The 19,499-nt window shown below is 40.6% G+C and overlaps 1 protein-coding gene across 2 annotated transcripts in view; it reads left to right on the top strand.

The window, feature by feature from the left end:
- The window catches only part of RNF115 (ring finger protein 115), an 84,746-nt gene that overhangs the window by 53,843 nt on the left and 11,404 nt on the right, over positions 1-19,499 (top strand). For both annotated transcript variants that reach the window (XM_021672701.2, XM_021672702.2), the window contains 4 exons: positions 918-1,126; positions 15,060-15,131; positions 16,289-16,361; positions 17,319-17,412. In XM_021672701.2, the coding sequence (XP_021528376.1) occupies positions 918-1,126; positions 15,060-15,131; positions 16,289-16,361; positions 17,319-17,412 (448 nt within the window). The remainder of the gene's footprint in view (positions 1-917; positions 1,127-15,059; positions 15,132-16,288; positions 16,362-17,318; positions 17,413-19,499) is intronic.

Below are 19,499 nucleotides of genomic sequence, written 5' to 3'. Positions count from 1 at the left end.
ATAATAATTGAAATGAAGAATTCACTAGAGGAGCTCAACAAAAGATATGAGCAGACAGAAGAATTAGTGAACTTGAAGATAGGTCCATTGAAATTAGACAGTTTGGGAACACACATTTAAAAGATTGAAGAAAGCCGGGTGCGGCAGCTCACGCCTGTAATCCCAGCACTTTGGGAGGCCAAGGTGGGCAGATCACAAGATCAAGAGATTGAGACCATTCTGGCCAACATGGTGAAACCCCGTCTCTACTAAAAATACAAAAATTAGCTGGTCGTGGTGGTGCACACCTGTAGTCCCAGCTATTCGGGAGGCTGAGGCAGGAGGATTGCTTGAACCCAGGAGGCGGAGGTTGCAGTGAGCCAAGATCGCGCCACTGCACTCCATCCTGGCACCTGGCGACAGAGCAAGACTCTGTCTCAAAAAAAAAAAAAAAAAAAAAGATTGAAGAAAAATGAACAGAGCCCAAGAGATATGTGGGACACCAAATATGTATCATGGAAAGGAGAGGGAGAATGGTGCAGAACACATGTTTAAGAAGGAATTGCCGAAACCATTTCAAATTTGGCAATACATGAATGTACATATACAAGAAACTCAACTAACACTCAAAAAGGATAAACTCAAAGACATCTATATGAGACACATTATATTTAAAATTTCAGAAGCCAGAGATAAAGAGAGAATCTTGAAAGCAGCAAGAGAGAAGCAACTTGTAACATATAAGGGATCCTAAATAAGATGAATTTCTGCTGATTTCTTAGTGGAAACCATGGAGGCCAGAAGACCAAAAAGAGAGAAACTCATACCTCTGCAGCAGAAGGCACAGTGGCTGTTTGTAATAGCAAAAAAATTGTAAACAATCCAGATGTTTATTGATTCATTTTTTTAACATGTGATTTATTTCTGGTCTTTACTAGCTTTGGGGCCATTTGGATCACACTATGATTTTTCAAGATTTTAGACCATTTCTAAGTAGCAGTCCACTGGACCAAGATAATAGAGCCAATGAAAGGGGTCACCAGACTCACACTGACTTCTGGGGAGCAAGGCCTCCACGGCTGCCAGTGGGTCGGAGATACAGATCTCGAGGAAGTACTCGTCCTGACAGATCTCCGGCTATTGAAGGGTGAGTTGTTGTTTAAGTTCTTTTTAAGGTAGTTTCAGTGAAGGACAAATTGGTATAATCTAATCTTTATAAGGTTCTCATACTTAGTACTTTATGGACAAGATGGACATAGAAAGGATGAAAGTGAAGCTAAATTGATTGTTAGTACTCACCCAGTGATAATCTAGAGCATGAAAAATGTTACAGGACTGTGGTTAACATTTTTATTAATGTCTCAGATTAATATATAGATGATATGTGTCTTAGTCCATTTTGTGTAGCTATAACAGAATACCTGAGACTGGGTGATTTATAAAAAACAGAGATTCATTTCTTATATTTCTGAAGTCTGGGAAGTCCAAGGTTGAGGGATCCACATCTGGCAAGGACCTTCTTGCTGTGTCATTCCATGTTGGAAGGCAGAAGGGCAAGAGAGCATGCATGGGCAGAAAGAAAGATGCCAAAATCATCCTTTTATTAGGAACTCACTCCACAGTAACTAATCCACTTCCAAGATAAAGGCATTGATCCACTCATGGGGGATTCATTTCTTAAAGTGTTCACTTTTCAACACTGCTGCATTGGGGATTAAGTTTCCAACATAAGAATTTTTGAGGAAGGTACATTCAAATTATAGCAGCATATTTATCAAAATTTCAAAAGGGTATCATATATATTAGGATTAAATATTTCAGCAGATTGGAGCAGTGGACTTAACATCAAATTTAATCAAGTATCTACTTTTTGTGAAGAAAAGAACAAAAAGAAATTTAATAGGATAAATATAAAGTCTTTTAACTGTAAAAACATTCATGTAATGAGTGTCTTTTTTGTGTGGGGCACTGTACTGGGCACTGGGAACACAGTGGTGAGTCAAATAGATGGTTTTGCTCATGGATCTCATTTAGTTGGAATAATAAATGTTAATTTTAAGTGTTTGCCGTATGTACAGGACTGTGCTTCATGCTTTATCTGCTTTATGTTGTTTAATTTGTGTGAAGTAATAGGTGCTATTGCTGTTTTCATTTTATAAAATAATAAACTGAGTCTCAGAGAAATAAAGTAACAGCCATTGGTGGATCTAAGACTTGAATCCAGGGCTACGTGAATCTAGTGTGGCATTGTCTCATATGGCAGCTGCTAGCCACATGTAGCTATGTCAGTTTAAATTTAAATTAACCAAAAGTTAATGAAACTAAAAATTCAAAGTACCTCAATCCCACTAGCTATATTTTGAGTGCTCATTGGCCACATGTAGCTAATAGTTACCATATTTGACAGAACATATTATGGAAAATTTCCATTATCTTAGAAAGTTCTATTGAAAAGTGCTATTCTAGAGCCTACACTCTCCCTCTCCCCCAACACACACCTTCTAGACTTTAACATTTTACTTTACTTGCTTTATTACTTATCTATCCACATAACTATTAGTGCATCTTATGTTTTGTGCATTTCAAAGTTAGTTGCAGACATTCCTTCATAGAACAAATATAGGATATGGGAAATCTGATTTAATGAGATTGTCTAGGACAAAAATCAGTGAAATCTTAGATTAATAGCTTATGGCACCCAGCGTTAAAGCTACTATATCCTGGCCAAGTGTGGTGGTTCATGTCTGTAATACCAGCACTGTGGGAGGCCAAGGCGGGCAGATCACAAGGTCAGGAGATTGAGACCATCTTGGTTAACATGGTGAAACCTTAGTACAAAAATTAGTTGGACATGGTGGCATGCGCCTGTAGTCAGCTGCTCAGGAGGCTGAGGCAGGTGAATTGCTTGAACTTGGAGGTGAAGGTTGCAGCAAACTGAGATTGCACCACTGCACTCCAGCCTGGTGACAGAGCGAGACTCTGTCTAAAAAAAAAGTCTACTATATCCTGTGCCAGTTAAACGGTGTGTAGATCACTTTCCCTTCTCTATCTGTTCGAGATCTCATTGTTGAGTTTCTCAACTACAGTTCATCTAAACTTTTACCTCCTGCGCATCTTTTTTTTTCCCCATTCCACCCACTAAATGGCCAATTTTGGAGCAGTGCTCTGGTTCCTTTTTTCTTGCTCCTCTGCTAGGGGATGGTTCAGCACTGCTGGAGAAAAATCACATAAATGTGCCCAGTGGTGCCCCTGCAGATAGCAAGGTACATTTCATCTCTACTAGACTGTTGATGCTTTTGGTTAGGCTTTTGTTTTGCATTTCCTGAACAGATATTTTGAATTTTCACTAAATTTCACTCTTCAAATTTCCTGTCCAATAGCTGATGCTCAGAAGTTGATTTATATTCTTCTTTATGAAAATTGGGGCCTTGGACATGAACTCCCCAAATCCCTGTGCTTAGCTTCTCTATATCCACAATCATTTATCCCTCCAGCCTCCTGAGATGAGATGTCCTTTCTTTTTTCAAGGCAAGCTATCAGCCTCTGTTCCTGACCCATTCCTTAGCTGTTTCATCTGAGATTTGTATCATCTATCATCTTCTTGCTCTCTTTCCCAGTTAACGCCCCTTGGGCACTGTTTTACTCTTTAGCTCTCTGTATATCAATCCTGGCTATACATTAGTGTCACTGAGGATATCTTTTTAAAAACTGATACCTGGGCTCCATCCCCAGGGATTGTGATTTTATTAGTCTGGGTGATTCCAGGCATTGGTAATTTTTAAAAGCTTCTAGCGTTATTATAGCCAGAATTGAGAATTACTGTTCTAGTTACTGCCTAGTAATCTTTTTCCTTTCCTTTTCAATAAATTTTTTTTTCAATAAAATTTCTTAAAAGAGGTGTCTGTGTTTCCTTTTTTATCTTTCATTAGTCTTCTACCTACTGTAGTCTGGCCATCCTTTCACTAAAATCTCTGGTGACCTTCTATTAATAATTGCAGATCATTGGATATTTTAAAATTCTTATTGTTTAGGTCTAGAACCTTTTTGATCTTTTTTCTTCCCCCTTGAAATTACCTTTTTTTTCTTCTTCTTATTTATTTATTTTGCAATAGGGTCTGTTGCGCAGGCTGGAGTAGAGTGGCATGATCATACCTCAAAGAGCCTCAACCTTCTGGGCTCACACAGTCCTCTTGCCTTAGCCTCCCAAGTAGCTGGGATTAGAGGCATGCAGCACCATGCCTGTAATGCTTCGCCAGTTTTTAAATTTTTTTGTAGAGATGAGGTCTCACTAGTTGCCCAGCCTGGTCTCAAACTTCTGGGAGGATTGCTTGAATCTGGGAGTTTAAGATCACCCTGGCAACATGGCAAGACCCCATCTTTACAAAAAATAAAAAATCGCTGGGCGCAGTAGCTCACGCCTGTAATCCCAGCACTTTGGGAAGTGGAGGTGGGTGGATCAAGATCAGGAGTTCAAGACCAGCCTAGCCAAGATGGTGAAACCTCATCTCTACTAAAAATATAAAAATTAACCAGGCGTGGTGGCAGGCACCTGTAATCCTAGCTACTCAGCAGGCTGAGCCAGGAGAATCGCTTAAACCTGGGAGGTGGAGGTTGCAGTGTGCTGAGATTGTGACAGAGCATGACTCTGTCTCAAAAAAAAGAAAAAACTAGAATGTATTGGTTCATATAACTCAAATGGTTGTTAGCTATATCAGACCCAACATCTCTCTTTTTATAACAATTATCTTGTAATGCCCTCTACTATCCTGATTTGAAATTCATTGATGATATAAGCTATAAAACATCATAAAAATACATATGCATATATATGCCATTCTCCAATTAATATAAAGGAAAAATAAAAATAATATATACATTTTAATATGTAAATGCCTAGCCATAAGTATTCTGGGAGACAAAATGAAAAATTAGGTGCTTGCTTCCATATATAGAACTATTAAGAAGGTGATGGCTACAAATGCAGGCAGTACGAGAGTATTATATTTACAGTTCATCTATCAGAAGCATTTTTGGTACAATGTTATGATTTTTCAAAATGGTAAAGAACTCTTAGGAAATTTCTGGAGTTTGTGGGGAAGCATAAATTTCCCTCAGTTTTCATGGTAGTTATATCCCTGGAAAATTCAGTATATATTAAAAGCAAATGGAAAATAATTTGTGTTTAGAATGGAACTGGATTTAGTCTCAGTTAATTATAGGTCGTTTTTCACCAAATGAATGTCCAGGCAGAATGTTCAAAATACGCATGTTGGAGGGCAGTTCTTTGTTGGGCCTCGCCATCCTATTTATTGCAGGGTAGTTACCACTCATTTTTCCTACTTAGTAAATGTGAGCGTTACCTACCATTTATTGTGACTAGCAAAACGGCCCCTTCAGATTTCTAAGTCACTCCCTAGGAGTGACATTGAGAACCACTGATGTAAATTAAAAGTCTACAGGTGGATCTAGATGGTCAGTCAATATGTTCGTCTGTCTATCATTCTTCATCTCTCAAATCTGCTTTCCTGTGTTATGATGATTAGATAGCTTTCCCTTTATAAAATGAAAGAGAGCCAGTGATGGCTCCAAGTTTATAGGAATTATGGAGCATTCATCCTAGAGGATATGTTCATCCATACACTTTTTTTTTTTTTTTAAACAGAGCCTTGCTTTATTGCCTAACCTGGAGTGCAGTGGCATGGTCTCTCAGCTCACTGCAACCTCTGCCTCCTGGGTCTAGGTGATTCTTGTGAGCTGGAATTACAGGCACACGCCACCATGCCCAGCTAATTCTTGTGTATTTTTGGTAGAGATGGGGTTTCACCGTGTTGGCCAGGCTGGTCTTGAACTCCTGACCTCAAGTGATCCGCCTGCTTCGGCTTCCCAAGGTGCTGGGAATTACAGGAGTGAGCCACTGTGCCCATCCTATTTTTATTTTAGTGTGCTGTACCCTTGTTTTTTGTTTTTAGCCTGATGTTTTAGCCTCCTTCCTGGCTATATAAAGGAAGCTTCTTTGATTTTAGCAGTAAGCTGTTTCTGATTTGCTTTGTAGGGTACATTACTTCTAAGAAGGTGTCCCACCTAAAGAATATGTTCTTTTTAAGATATATTATTTTTATTTTAGATTCAGGGGGTACATGTACAGGTTTGGTTTTTATTTTTTAGAATTTACTCTCCTGGTAACTCACAGAGCAACAGGTTTGTTAAACACGGGTATATTGTGTGATGCAGGGCTTTGGGCTTCTAATGACAACATAGTACCTATAGGTAGTTTCTCAACCTTGGCCCTTCTCCCTCCTTCTCCCCTTTTGTGATCCCCAGTGTTTATTATTCCTATCTTTGTGTCTCTGTGTACCCAATGTTTAGCTCCCATGTGTAAGTGAGAACCTGTGGTATTTCTGTTTTCTGCATTAATTTGCTTAGGCTAATGACCTCCAGCTCTATCCATGTTGCTGCAAAGGACATGATTTTGTTATTTTTTATGACTGTGTAAAGAATATGTTTTAAGATTTTCTACCTTGAGAATATGTTCTTTGGAAGTTAACCCTAGGTTCTGGGACCGTAGTTTTCTGACCACATGATCACATCTCAGATTTTGAGAATTGACTTTTTTCAGTTAACTTTCTTTTTCTTATTTAAAATTTTTTTTTGGTGTGGAATAAAAAGACAGCCTTATCCAGAAATAGCCATAGTTACACCTTGCTACATAGTGTTGTAGACCTTTTTATACATATATATGAGATACATATATATTTATACATAAATATGATAATTACATCTGTATAATTGAAATTGGATTGATTATACTACACATATTTTATAATCTTTTTTAATCTTAATAGATTATATATATCTTTCCGATACATCTGATTGGGGCCTGTATTAGTCTGTTTTCACACTGCTGATAAAGATATACCTGAGACTGGGAGGAAAAAGAGGTTTCCTTGGACTTACAGTTCCACATGGCTGGGAGGCCTCAGAATCATGGCGCGAGGCGAAAGGCAAAAAGCAAAAGTGGAAACCCCTGCTAAGCACATCAGATCTTGAGACTTAATTCACTATCATGAGAATAGCACAGAAAGACCAGCCCCCATGATTCAATTACCTCCCCCTGGGTCCCTCCCACAACATGTGAGAATTCTGGGAGATACAATTCAAGTTGAGATTTTGATTTTGATGGGGACACAGCCAAACCATATCAGGGCCCATCTGGGGGAATTTTCTTAATTAATCAATTAATTTTTTGGGATGGGGTTTTGCTCTGTTGTCCAGGCTGGAGAGCAGTGGTATGATCATGGCTCACTTCAGTCTCCACTTCCTGGGCTTAAGTGATCCTCCCATCTCAGCTTCCTAAGCATCTGGGACCACAAGTGTGCAGTGCTAGGCTTAGCTAATTAAAAAAATTTTTTTTTTGTAAAGGTGGGGTCTCCCTGTGTTTTCCAGACTGGTCTTGAATTCCTGGGCTTGAGTGAACCTCCCATCTTGGCCTCCCAATCTGCTGGGATTACAAGTGTGAGCCACTTTGCCTGGCCCATAAGAGGTCTCTTAATTTATTCAACAGACATTGTATATTACTGTGTGCCAGATGTTGGCAATAAATAGTCAAAAATGACTGCCCTTGTATAAGTACTAATGGGCAAAGATAGATAATCAAAATAGAATGTTAAGCAGTAGTAAGTGCTATGGTGGAAGAAAAGCAGGGATGGGAGACAGGGAATATAGGGGAAGTGAAGTTTCAAAAAGAGCACAGTCAGCAAAGGTCTTGTTGAGAAAGTATTAGAATAGACGCCAAGGAAGTGTAGGAATGTACCAACAAGGAGAGATCAGTGTAGAGTAGAGAAGGTGAGGGGAATGGTAGGAGAAGTTGATGGGGGTAGGCATGGGGAGGTGGGTAGTTGATTATATGAAGCCTAGTTGGCAATTGTAAAGCTTCTATTCCAGTGGAAAGTTTAGGTGTCATTTATATCTTGAAATGATTGCTCTAACTGTTGTGATGAAAATAGAATGGGGGGCTGCAAGGTGTGTGAGGCAAAGACACAGCAGAGAACCCATTTAAGAGGGTGTTGCATTAATATAAGCTAGAGATGCTAGTGGTTTAGATGAGAGTAGTGAAAAATGGTTTGGTTTCAGATACAGTTTGGCAATATGCATGATGGGATTTGCTGATAGATTGGATGTGGGGTGTAACAGAAAGAAGAGTTATGACACCAAGGTTTTTGGCCTGAACAACAAGAAAAATGGAGTCACCATCCGCTGACATGGGAACACTAGGAGGAATAAGTTTGGAGTTACATGGCGAACACTAGGAAGAGAAATTTAAGTTCATTCAGTTTGGAACATAGTAAGTTTGAGGTGCTTATTATACAAGGGGAAATGTTGAGTAGGCAGAGGTCTTAGCTGGATGTAAAATTTGGAAGTTGTGGCCTATATATGGTATTTAAAATTATAAAACTGGGGCTGGGCACAGTGGCTCACGCCTGTAATCCCAGCACTTTGGGAAACTGAGGTGAGTGGATCATGAGGTCAGGAGATCAAGACTATCCTGGCCAACATGGTGAAACCCCGTCTCTACTAAAAATACAAAAAACTAGCCAGGCGTGGTGGTGTGAGCCTGTAGTCCCAGGCTGAGGCAAGGGAGTCGCTTGAATCCAGGAGGCAGAGGTTGCAGTGAGCCAAGATCACACCACTGCACTCCAGCCTGGTGACAGAGCAAGACTCCATCTAAAAAAAAAGATTATAAAGCTGGGTAAAATTGTCAAAGAAGTCAAGATAGGAAGTAGTAGAGCTCAGAGAATCGAGGCCTGGGCCCTCAATGATTAGAAGTTTGGAAGATAAGGAAGAATAAGCAAAGGAGACTGAGAACAGCCAGGGAAGTATGAGCGAAACCTAGAGAGGGTACACCTCTGGAAACTGTGAAGACTCTTACCTGGTTTTAGCATGTGACTTCCCTTCCAGACCCAATGGGTTGATTTTTCTCTTGTGTAAGTTTCTAAAATTAAATATATACACTAGCTTCCTTCCCTCCACATCCTCCCAGACATTAAGCTTTAACAAGATTGTGTTTTTAATAGACAAAATTCAATGTAAATACTCTGTCAACTGTTGCTCTTGAGCAACAGCTTATATGCCTTGGGGCCTCCCTGAGCTCCCTGTTACTGCTGCTCTGTTACTACTGGAGCTAACATCTGACTTCCAGAGAGTAAGCAGCCAAGAAAGGGAAGTCATCAGCTAATCAGCTGCTGGCGAATTGTTCCTGCTAATTCCAAGCATTGTACAGGATTAACTTTTACAGCTTCAAGGACTAGGCTATCTCTCAAACTTGATTATTAACCATTTACTTATTGGTCAGTTGTGATAATTTACCATTTACTTATTATCAGCATATAAATTTAACCATTTACTTATTATCAGCATGTGATAATTTGCCCTTCTTGTCACTGGTAAATAAGGTGGGTATATATTAGTTACCTATTGCTTTTTGTAACACATTACCCCAGAATTTAACAGCCTATGACAATATTTATTTTCTCACTACTTTTGAGGGTCAGGAATTTAGGAGCAGCTTAGCTCTGTGGTTCTGGTGAAGGGCTTCATGAGGTTATAATCAGCATGTCCGCTGTGGCTGCAGTCACCCAAACACTTAACTGGGCCTGGAAGATCCACTTCCAGGATGGCTCGCTCACTCACATGACTGTTGGCAGGAGGCCTGAGTTCCTCACCATCTGGACCTCTCCATAGGGCTCCTTGAATGTCCCTATTAATTGGCAGCTAGCTTCTCTTGGAGTTAGTGATCCAAGACAGTAATAGAGGAAGAGGAAAATAAACTCATGGTGCCTTTTTATATCCTAATTTTGGAAGTCACACGCTGTCATTTCTGCTACATTTTATCTGTAAGAGGGGAATCACTAAGTCTAGCCCACATTCAAGGAGAAGAGAATTAGTTCCACCTCTAAAGAATTTATGGATGTATTTTAAAATCACCACAGTTTGCCCTCTAGTCACAAACTATTTACACTTCTCCCATGTGAAAATGCACTCACTTCCTCCCAAGAGCTATCAAAAGTCTCCTTCTTCTATAGCATCTGCTTGAAATATAGGTAGGTTGTCCTATATTATAAATAAAAGTTGTCCTTTAATTAGGTCCAAGTGTGGGCATGGCTCCTTGGGTATAGTTCCTCGGGTACAATTCCTTTTGATATGAGGACCTGTGAACTAAAGAGACAAGTTATCTACCCATCACATACCCAACATACAGTGATGTGGACAGGCATTGATTTTGAACAGGTATAGAGATTTCCTGTTCCAAAAGGAAAAATGGAGGCATAAAGAAGTTGCTGGTTCATAGCAATTCTGATAGTTGTATCGACAGATGTCAGAAGTTCCTTGACTAGGACTTAACTTCCACTTCTACCCAGGAGTTCTCTGTGACTCTGGAGTCCACCCTTTTAGTCATCCTTTCTTTTCCATTTAAAGTAAATTTGTAGCTGCATAGTTTTCTTAGCTTGCTTCTTGCTGGTAGAAATTTGAGGGCCCAAAGACCTGTTTTCATTTTGTACTATTTTTGCACCTTTCAGTTTAGGCTGGCAGTGTTTCTTTTTAAAACTTTGAGTATCCTGTGAATCTTACTGGAATTCATGCCATTAGGCAAAAGCCACACCCAAAAATCTCTTCTAAATAGGCTTTTTCCACCTTGGGCTTCTGCTGGGATTGCTGAGGGATTCCACTTGTAGTGGGTACAATCGTGTCCCCCAGAAAGCTGTGCTCAGGTCCTAAACCTGATAAGGTCACTGTGAATATGACCTTGTTTGGAAATAGGGTCTTTACAGATGTAGCCAAGTTATAATAGATGATACTGGATCAGGAAGGGCCCTAATCCAATGGTTGGTAGTCTTATAAGAAGAGAGAAATTTGGCTGGGTGCAGCAGTTTACTCCTGTAATCCCAGCACTTTGGGAGGCCAAGGTAGGTGGATCACCTGAGGTCAGGAGTTTGAGACCAGCCTGGCCAACATGGTAAAACCCCATGTCTACTAAAAATAAAAAAAAATAATAGCCAGGCATGGTGGTGCATGCCTGTAATCCCAGCTACTCAGGAGGCTGAGGATGAGAATCGCTTAAAGCCGGAGGCAGAGGTTGCAGTGAGCTGAGATCACGCTACTGCACTCCGGCCTAGGTGAGAGGGAGACTCTGCCTCAAAAAAAAAAGATAGAAATTTGGACATGAACACAGAAGACACAGGGAAGAAAGCCATGTGATGACAGAGGCAGAGATTGGGGGACATAGGTCTACAAACCAAGGAATGGCAAAGATTGCTGGCAACCACCACCAGAAGCCAGGAAACAGTCATGGAACTGATCTCCCTCAGAACTTCCAGAAGGAACTAACCCTACTGACACCCTCCAGAACAGCAAATAAATTCCTTTTGTTTTAAGCTACCCAGTTTGTGGTAGTTTGTTATAGCAGCCCTAGGAAACTAACACAACACTCTTAAGCTTGGTCCAATTTTCTAACTGAATGATTCTTTAGGTACCATTTTCAATCTTTCTGAGGTGGTGGTTGTTGTTTTGCAGACAGAGTCTCACTCTGTCACCCAGGCTGGAGTGCAGTGGTGCAATCTTGGCTCATTGCAACCTCCGCCTCCCAGGTTCAGGTGATTCTCATGTTTCAGCCTCCCGAGTAGCTGGGATGCCCAGCTAAGTTTTGGATTTTTAGTAGAAAAGGGTTTCTTCATGTTGGCCAGGCTGGTCTCAAACTCTTCTCAAGTGATCCCACCACATTGGCTTCCCAAAGTGCTAGCGTCTTAGGCATGAGCCACCACACCAGGCCCTTTCTGAGGTCTTAACAAAGAATTGTTCTAGCCTAATCCTTGGCTTCATCTGAAACCGGTCTTTTGGTGGTTCCCTGGATTCAATCTTTGTTTGAAATCTGTTTCTTAATTTTAGTGTCATTTACTATCTGGAGATGCTGGGAATTCTCAGAATTATATAGTTTGTCTGTCCTTCCTTTAATTCATACCTCTTTTGCATTTTAAAGTAAGCAGCAAGAAGCCAAGAGGTAATTTCAAAAGTGGATATCTCTTTAGCTGATTATCAACCAGTTTGTGGACCAAATCTACTTTCCATGTTATGGTAAGGCAACAACTTTGCCAGTATATAACAAGGATCCCTTTCCCTCCAGTTTCTAATAAGAATTTTTCTGCATTTTCTAAATCTCTCACCCTAACTTCCTTAAAGACCATAGTGCTTCTACTGTTTTTTCAAGGCTCTTCAAACTTCGCTGATTTGCTCATCAAAGTCCTTCTAACTTCTGCCCAACTGCTGGGCTCCATAGATAGTCTCATGTTTCAGGTCTTTATTCTAGCAGCACCCGTATCCAGATACCAAAATCTGTGCGTTATCTATTGCCATGTAACAAATTATCTCAGAGCTTAGTGGCTTAAAACAACAAATATTTATTACCTGACAGATTCACTTGGTCAGGAACAGGTTCAGTTGGAGTAGCGTAGCTGAGTGGTTCTGGCCCAGAATTTCATGAGCTTACAGTCAGATGTTGGCCACTGCTGTAGTCATCTACAGGACTGACTAGGCTTTACACATGTTCTGGCAGTTTTGTTCTGGCTGTTGGAAAGAGTACTCAGTTCCTCATCACGTGGACCTTTCTGTGGGACTGCTTGATATGGCACTCTCCCAGAGCAAGTGATTGATCCAACAGAAGTACCAGGAGAAAACATCTTCCCACCCCCCACCCCCGCCTTTTTTTGAGGAAAAAAAAAAAGGCTGGAGTGTAATAGCACGATCTTGGCTTACTGCAACCTCTGCCTCCTGGGTTCAAGTGATTCTCCTGCCTCATCCTCCTGAGTAGCTGAGACTGCAGGTGCCTGCCACCATGCCTGGCTAATTTTTGTACTTTTAGTAGAGAGAGAGTTTCGCCATGTTGGCCAAGCTGGTCTCAAACTCCTGACCTCAGGTGATCCTCCCACCTCAGTCTCCCAAAGTACTGAGATTACAGACATTAGCCACCGCACCTGGCCATTTTCCCCCTTTTTTTGACCTTGTCTTGGAAGTCACAGATTATCAATTCGCCATATTCTATTGTAAAGTGAGTCACTAAGTCCAGCCCATACTCAAGGGAAGATTATCAAATAATTTTTGGACATATTTTTAAAACACTAAGCATTCTAAAAAAACAAATTGAATTTATAGATGCTGAGAGTAGAATGGTAGTTACCAGGAGCTGTAGGGCAGAAGGGGTGAATTAGGGTGATAGTGGTTGAAGGACACAAAATTTCAGTTAAAAGTTCAAGAGATCTGTTGCACAACATGGTGACTGTAGTTAATAACAGTGTTTTCAGCCACATGCGGTGGCGTATACCTGTAATCCCAGCACTTTGGGAGGCCAAGACAGGCAGATTACTTGACAGCCTAGCCAACGTGGTGAAACCCCATCTCTACTAAAAATACAAAAATTAGCCGGGCATGGTGGTGTGTGCCTGTAATCCCAGCTACTTGGGAGGCTAAAGCTCAAGAATTGCTTGAACCTGGGGGACGGAGGTTGCAGTGAGCTGAGATCGTGCCACTGCACTCCAGCCTGGGTGACAGAACAAGACTCCGTCACAGAACAAAACAACAACCAGTGTTTTGTACATTTGAAAATTGCTAAGAGAGTAGATCTTTAGTGTTATTGTTGCAAATAACTTTGTGAGGTAACGCATATGTCGATAGTTTGATGTCATTCCACAGTGCGTACATACTTCACAATATGTTGTATACCATATAATATATACAATTTTTGTCAGTTAAAAATAATGAAAAACAATACAAAAAAGCAAGCAAACAAACAAATGGAACAGTGTAGTTAGCTGCTGTTGAACTTTAATAACAGGGAAAGTGTAATGTTGGCCATTACCCTTGTTATGTTAGTTGGCCTAATAAGTAAAGTGGGAACCAGGGACTTAAAATTGCATGTAATTGCCGAGTGCAGTGGCTCAATGCCTGTAATCCCAGCACTTTGGGAGGCTGAGGTGGGAGGATCACCTGAGGTCAGAGTTTGAAACCAGCTTTGCCAACATGGTGAAACACTGTCTGTATTAAATATACAAAAAATTAGCTGGGCGTGGTGGGCACCTGTAATCCCAGCTACTTGGGAGACTGAGACGAGGATCACATGGACCCAGGAGGTGGAAGTTGCAGTGGGCCGAGATCGAGCCACTGCACTCCAACCTGGGTGGTAGAGTGAGACTTCGTCTCCAAAAAAAAATCAGGTCATCCAGAACACAGAAGATCTAAGGGAACAATTTCTTCAGGTTTTTCTTTTGCTGAGGCATCACTTTAGTATCTCTTTGGGTAGCAAAGACTCATTTGTATAAAGAACTGTGTATCTGTGCCATCTTAAATATTCAGAGTGACAAATGCTAAGCATGTGTGTATTTATATGTGTTTGTGTCATAATCATCGGAAACAACCTTAAAATAGAATTATTGATTAAACTTTTTTTTTTTTTAAAAAGGACCCTTTAAGTGATATTCAGAAACCCAATGTGTACAACATACAAAAATGGAACTACCCTTGTTAAAGGGAGGTGGGTCCAGAATTCCACTGGCTCAGCATCCCTTTTAACCCTTCCTCATATTGGTGTCAGATATACAAGGAGCATAGTTTGAAAACTAGACTACACCATCAGATCCCCTTCTAGCATAATTCACAAAAATCTATTAATCTGTAAGATAGCAGAGCAGCCGGGCGCAGTGGCTCACACCTGTAATCCCAGCACTTTGGGAGGCTGAGGTGGGCAGATCACCTGAGGTCAGGAGTTCGAGACCAGCCTGGCCAACATGGAGAAACCCCATCTCTATTATTTAAAAAAAAAAAAAAAATGATAGCAGAGCTCAGGAAGATAGCCATAATAACAAAATAGCACACTACTGTGTGGCAGGTTGATTTCTGGTGCTGTCTCTTGTGTAATAGCCAATGGTAAGCCATTTTGGTTTTGGTTTAGGGAAGTAGTTGGTGAGTAGGCAGCCATGGATATCTGTAGAGTACTTTCATTAGTCTGTTGTCTTATCTCATTTTTTCTTCTCTAACAGAATACTACAACACATCTTTGCAGGATTCTTTGCAAATTCTGCCATTCCTGGATCTCCACACCCTTTTTCCTGGTAAGTAACTAACTGCTTTCTATCTTACTGTATTGGAGTGGCATCATTTTATTAGGTGCTGTCATTTCTGTGCAATAGAGAAAAAGAGCTGCATAGGTGAGTATGTAGATGTAACTGGAGGCTGCTAGACTGCCATTATCTGCTAAGCCCAAACTTAATCAGAACTTTTGTTTTTTTATTGTTCAGGCTCAGAAGAGAGCTGTCCTGGTCCCCCAGGATGTTTGGGTGCTAGAATTGTCTTGATTCCTTTTATATTCAGGTCTGAGAGTTGTGTTGAGGTAGGGAATGAGATGGTCCCTGCCAGGCTTGGTATCTGATTTGTGGGTTTCCCCTGTAGACTACACAGGAATATTTTATGCCTTAAGAATTTCTGAAATTGAAAACATTATGCTTAACTTTATTTTTTCAAAGTGAGAAGATTTGTCAGAAGAAACAATAGGCTGTATTTCAGTATCAGAGTGACGCTTATGTATGATAGGCATTAAAGATGGAATTTCTTCTTGTCTGGAAAATTATTTGCCGCTTCTAACAGTGGCCCAGAAGGCTTCTTTGTTCAAAGGAACCTCAGTCCTTTTAGGACCTCTGTCATCTAGTAGTCTGGACCTCTGCTGGTAGTGTACCAGCAGCTGGGGGGATGGGAGAGAAGGTGTTGCCAAGTCCCTTTTGTAATTGCTCTAAGTTGTGATTCAGAGAGACTGCTATGGCTGCTTCTCTACTTGAAAGCTCCTCATTGTCCAGAACTGTGGGTGGCTTCTTATAATGAGGGATGTTTGGTGTAGATTTTGACCAGTTATGAAGGAAAACTCTCCTTAAAAAGCAGCTCCATCTGTGTTTAATATAAGTGGGCACAGAAAAGACGAATTTTTGAAACCAACAGGCAATGAGTCACTCTTTTTGTTCTGGCATGTCATGCGGTACTTTAGGTAGCTTCACATTTTATGTTCTAGTTAAGTAAAATTCCTAGAGAATGAGATAACTATCTCTAGATAATCTGTTTGATCTTGAAAATACACAGAATTCTTTGCCTCTTGATCCTGGAAGACTAGTGACTTTCCAGCTCTGAGAGAGAACAGGATCCCTCTGCCAATTTTTTTTCTGTGGTGTAAGGCAGAGCCTGGTCACTCCATCTAATGCTGTCTGTCTCATCTCATGTATAGGAGCGGGATGCTGCACTCCAACCCTGGGGACTATGCCTGGGGTCAGACAGGGCTTGATGCCATTGTAACCCAGGTGAGGAGCTGCCTTTTGAGGGTATCTGTTCAGTGTGTCTCATGGTTCCACAGACTTCCTGCTTTCCTTCTGCTACTTTCTGAAATGGGAGTCACTCTGCTTTCTCTAATATTTTGAGCCTTGGGATTTCCATTTTACTAAAGGGATGAATGATTTATGGGGTTAGCTCAGCATCCATGCACTTTCTAGATCTGAGAGAATTTCTAGAAGATGATTTCACCTCCTGAGGAAGAAAAGACTTCTATAACAAATAGTATTTTGTATTTTTGGTCTCTCTTGTTCAGTCCTATAAGGATTCTATTAACAAGTATTTCACAAAAAAAGAGGGTTTCCTCCCATGTTGAAGCAGGGATTTCTGCTAGATGGAACAAAGTAGGGGAAGGAAGCAGAGAAAAGGGTATTCCCATGCCATGTGTAATTGCTTCCATTTGTTTATGTTCATTTTAATTTGATTGGTTTTTCATTTCCCTTGTGGATTTCTGAGAATAGAAAGCATGTCCTTTAAATTCAGTCATCTTATAGGCAGTAATTTACCTATCTCTTGGCTTACATTGTGCTACTTTTCATACTCCTACTTTTTGTTCTTCCAGCAGATTGAAGCTTTTGGACCAGTTACATATTACTTTTTATTAAGCTATAGTTTTATTCATGACATCACAACCCTTTTGCTGCCTCTGACGTTGCTTTATGCCCAAAGGTGGGCCTTGCAATCATGGGTTTGTCTGTAGGCTTATACCAATGTCACTCTGAAATTGTAAAGCAATTATTGAGTGTTCTGGCAGCAGAAAAGGGGGAACCCAAGCCTCTCAGAGCCTTGCAGAAGTAAGAGTAACTAACATACCTAATATCTGCACTGTTTGTTCTCAGCTGGAGCAGCTCCCTCTCCAGGGATACTGAGATGTCTGCCACTTCGTCTTTTTCTTTCTCTCTCTCTTTTTTTTTTTTTTTTTTTTGTAGCTTTTAGGACAACTGGAAAACACAGGTCCTCCCCCAGCTGACAAGGAAAAGATCACATCTCTTCCAACAGTGACAGTAACTCAGGAACAAGTTGGTAGGTTCATTTTTATACTTACTCTGTCAACTTCTGATCTCTGTTCAAAATCCCAGTATTTTCTGACAGGTGAAAAGTTTAAAAAATGAACAAAAAGAAAAAGAAAAAAAAGATAAGTAAGAAAAAAAATCCGTGATACCTTCCTATATTAAGGACCTTTTTGTGAAACCATAGCCCTAATTCCTACCTGGGTGCCAGATCTAGAAAGTTCCTACCCATTAGGTTAGTCAGTAGGTATTTCCTGAGCAATTACCATGTCTCTTTTTTAGGTGCTGTTGGGAATAAAGAGGTATAAAGATAGATGAGAATTGATTCTAATAAGTTGAAGGAAAACTTATCAAATGATTAAAAACTGTATTGGACACGATACTGACATTGGGGAAAGGAGAAGAGAAAAAAATAGGAGGCTGGGAATTTGTTTTAAATCTACTTTGTGTCAGGTACAGTTAAGTATATTAGTCATAGATAAATCTACTTTGTGTCAGGTACAGTTAGGTATATTAGTCACAGATATTATTTATAAGCACTGAAGGAATTTAGTGACAAGGGACAGCATTTTGGACCTAAACCATCAATTTAGGTTTAGAATGAGAGATTTCAAAGACAAGGTGGGCCATCTTAGGTCATTCTATTTAAGGAAAGTATGAACTAATATAAGAATATCAGCATATACGTGGTGTGTGAGTTAGGTAAAGTGGTCTTTAGGGAAGATTAGTTTGGGGGCAGTGTGTGAAACATATTGGAAGCGAGAGAGAGAGCAGGAACAGGTATTTGAGTCTGTTGCAGCAGTCCAGGTGGGGTTCAGGTGATGGTGACAATGCTAAGAGAAAGGAAAGCGTAGGTTAAGAAGATCATTTTGTTTTTGTTTTTGTTTTTTTAATTTTTATTTCTTTATTTTTAGAGACAGGGTTTCACCATTTTGGCCAGGCTGATCTCAAACTGCCGATCTTGTGATCTACCTGCCTTGGCCTCCTAAAGTGCTGGGATTACAGGCGTGAGCCACTATACCGGCCAGAAGATCATTTTGGAGAAAGGCTTTCCTCACTGATTGCATAATGGGATGAAGGAGGGGAAAGAGTCAGAAATAATTCTAAGATTTCCCAGCTTTGTAACTATAAACATGGTGCTGCCATCTTCAGGGATGGGGAAACAGTGAATGGCACTGGTTTGAGTAAGGAGATGAAGTGATGTTTTACATTTTTAATTTATTGATTTTTGAGGTGCCAGCTGAGAATCCAAGTGAAGAGGAGCTGGGAATTGCTATGAAGCTGATTTTAGGGAAAATTAAGTTGTAGCAAAGTATAGGATATGTTTGGAGGGTTAAGACAATGGAATTTGGGATGCTAGCTGGGAGGCCGTTGCAGCAGACTGGGCATGAGAAGTAAAAGAATTAGGCCAAAGTTGGTGGGAATGGAGAGTAAGGAGTAAATGCAGTACTGCTCTAAATGCCTTATCTGCTGTTGGGGCATGGAGCATATCCCAGCCACTAGGCATATAGACTAGCTGGTAGTATTAGACATATTTGGTAAACTCAAAACTTGTTGCTTGGAACTCCCAATGTAGTTCGTGACCGTTTCTTCTCAGAGGAGAGGGCTTTCTGCTCTTGATTTGGTGACCTGAGCTAAACTTTGGCTTTGCAGTTCTGCAGCACCACTTCTGATATAGCTTTTCATTAACGTTTTTTTTCTTTTCCTTTTTCTTTCTTTTTTTTTTTTTTTTGTGAGACAGAGTCTCACTTTGTCGCCAGGCACCAGGCTGGAGTGCAGTGGCACAATCTCGGCTCACTGCAACTTCCACCTCCCGGGTTCAAGCAATTCTCCTGCCTCAGCCTCCCGAGTAGCTAGGACTACAGGTGCACACCACCACGCCCAGCTAATTTTTGTATTTTCAGTAGAGACAGGGTTTCACCATGTTGGCCAGGATGGTCTCCATCTCTTGACCTCGTGATCTGCCCACCTCGGCCTCCCAAAGTGCTGGGATTACAGGCTTGAGCCACTACGCCCGGCCTTTTTTTTGTTTCTGAGATGGAGTCTTGCTCTGTTGCCCACGCTGAAGTGCAGTGGTGCAATCTCAACTCACTGCAACCT

The sequence above is a fragment of the Aotus nancymaae genome, unplaced genomic scaffold (genome assembly GCF_030222135.1).
Source record: "Aotus nancymaae isolate 86718 unplaced genomic scaffold, 86718_ANA_hifiasm-v0.15.2.pri h1tg000108l, whole genome shotgun sequence".
Classification (NCBI taxonomy): domain Eukaryota; kingdom Metazoa; phylum Chordata; class Mammalia; order Primates; family Aotidae; genus Aotus; species Aotus nancymaae.
The sequence above is the reverse complement of the archived record's forward strand: the minus strand, read 5'-3'. Positions and strand labels throughout refer to the sequence as shown.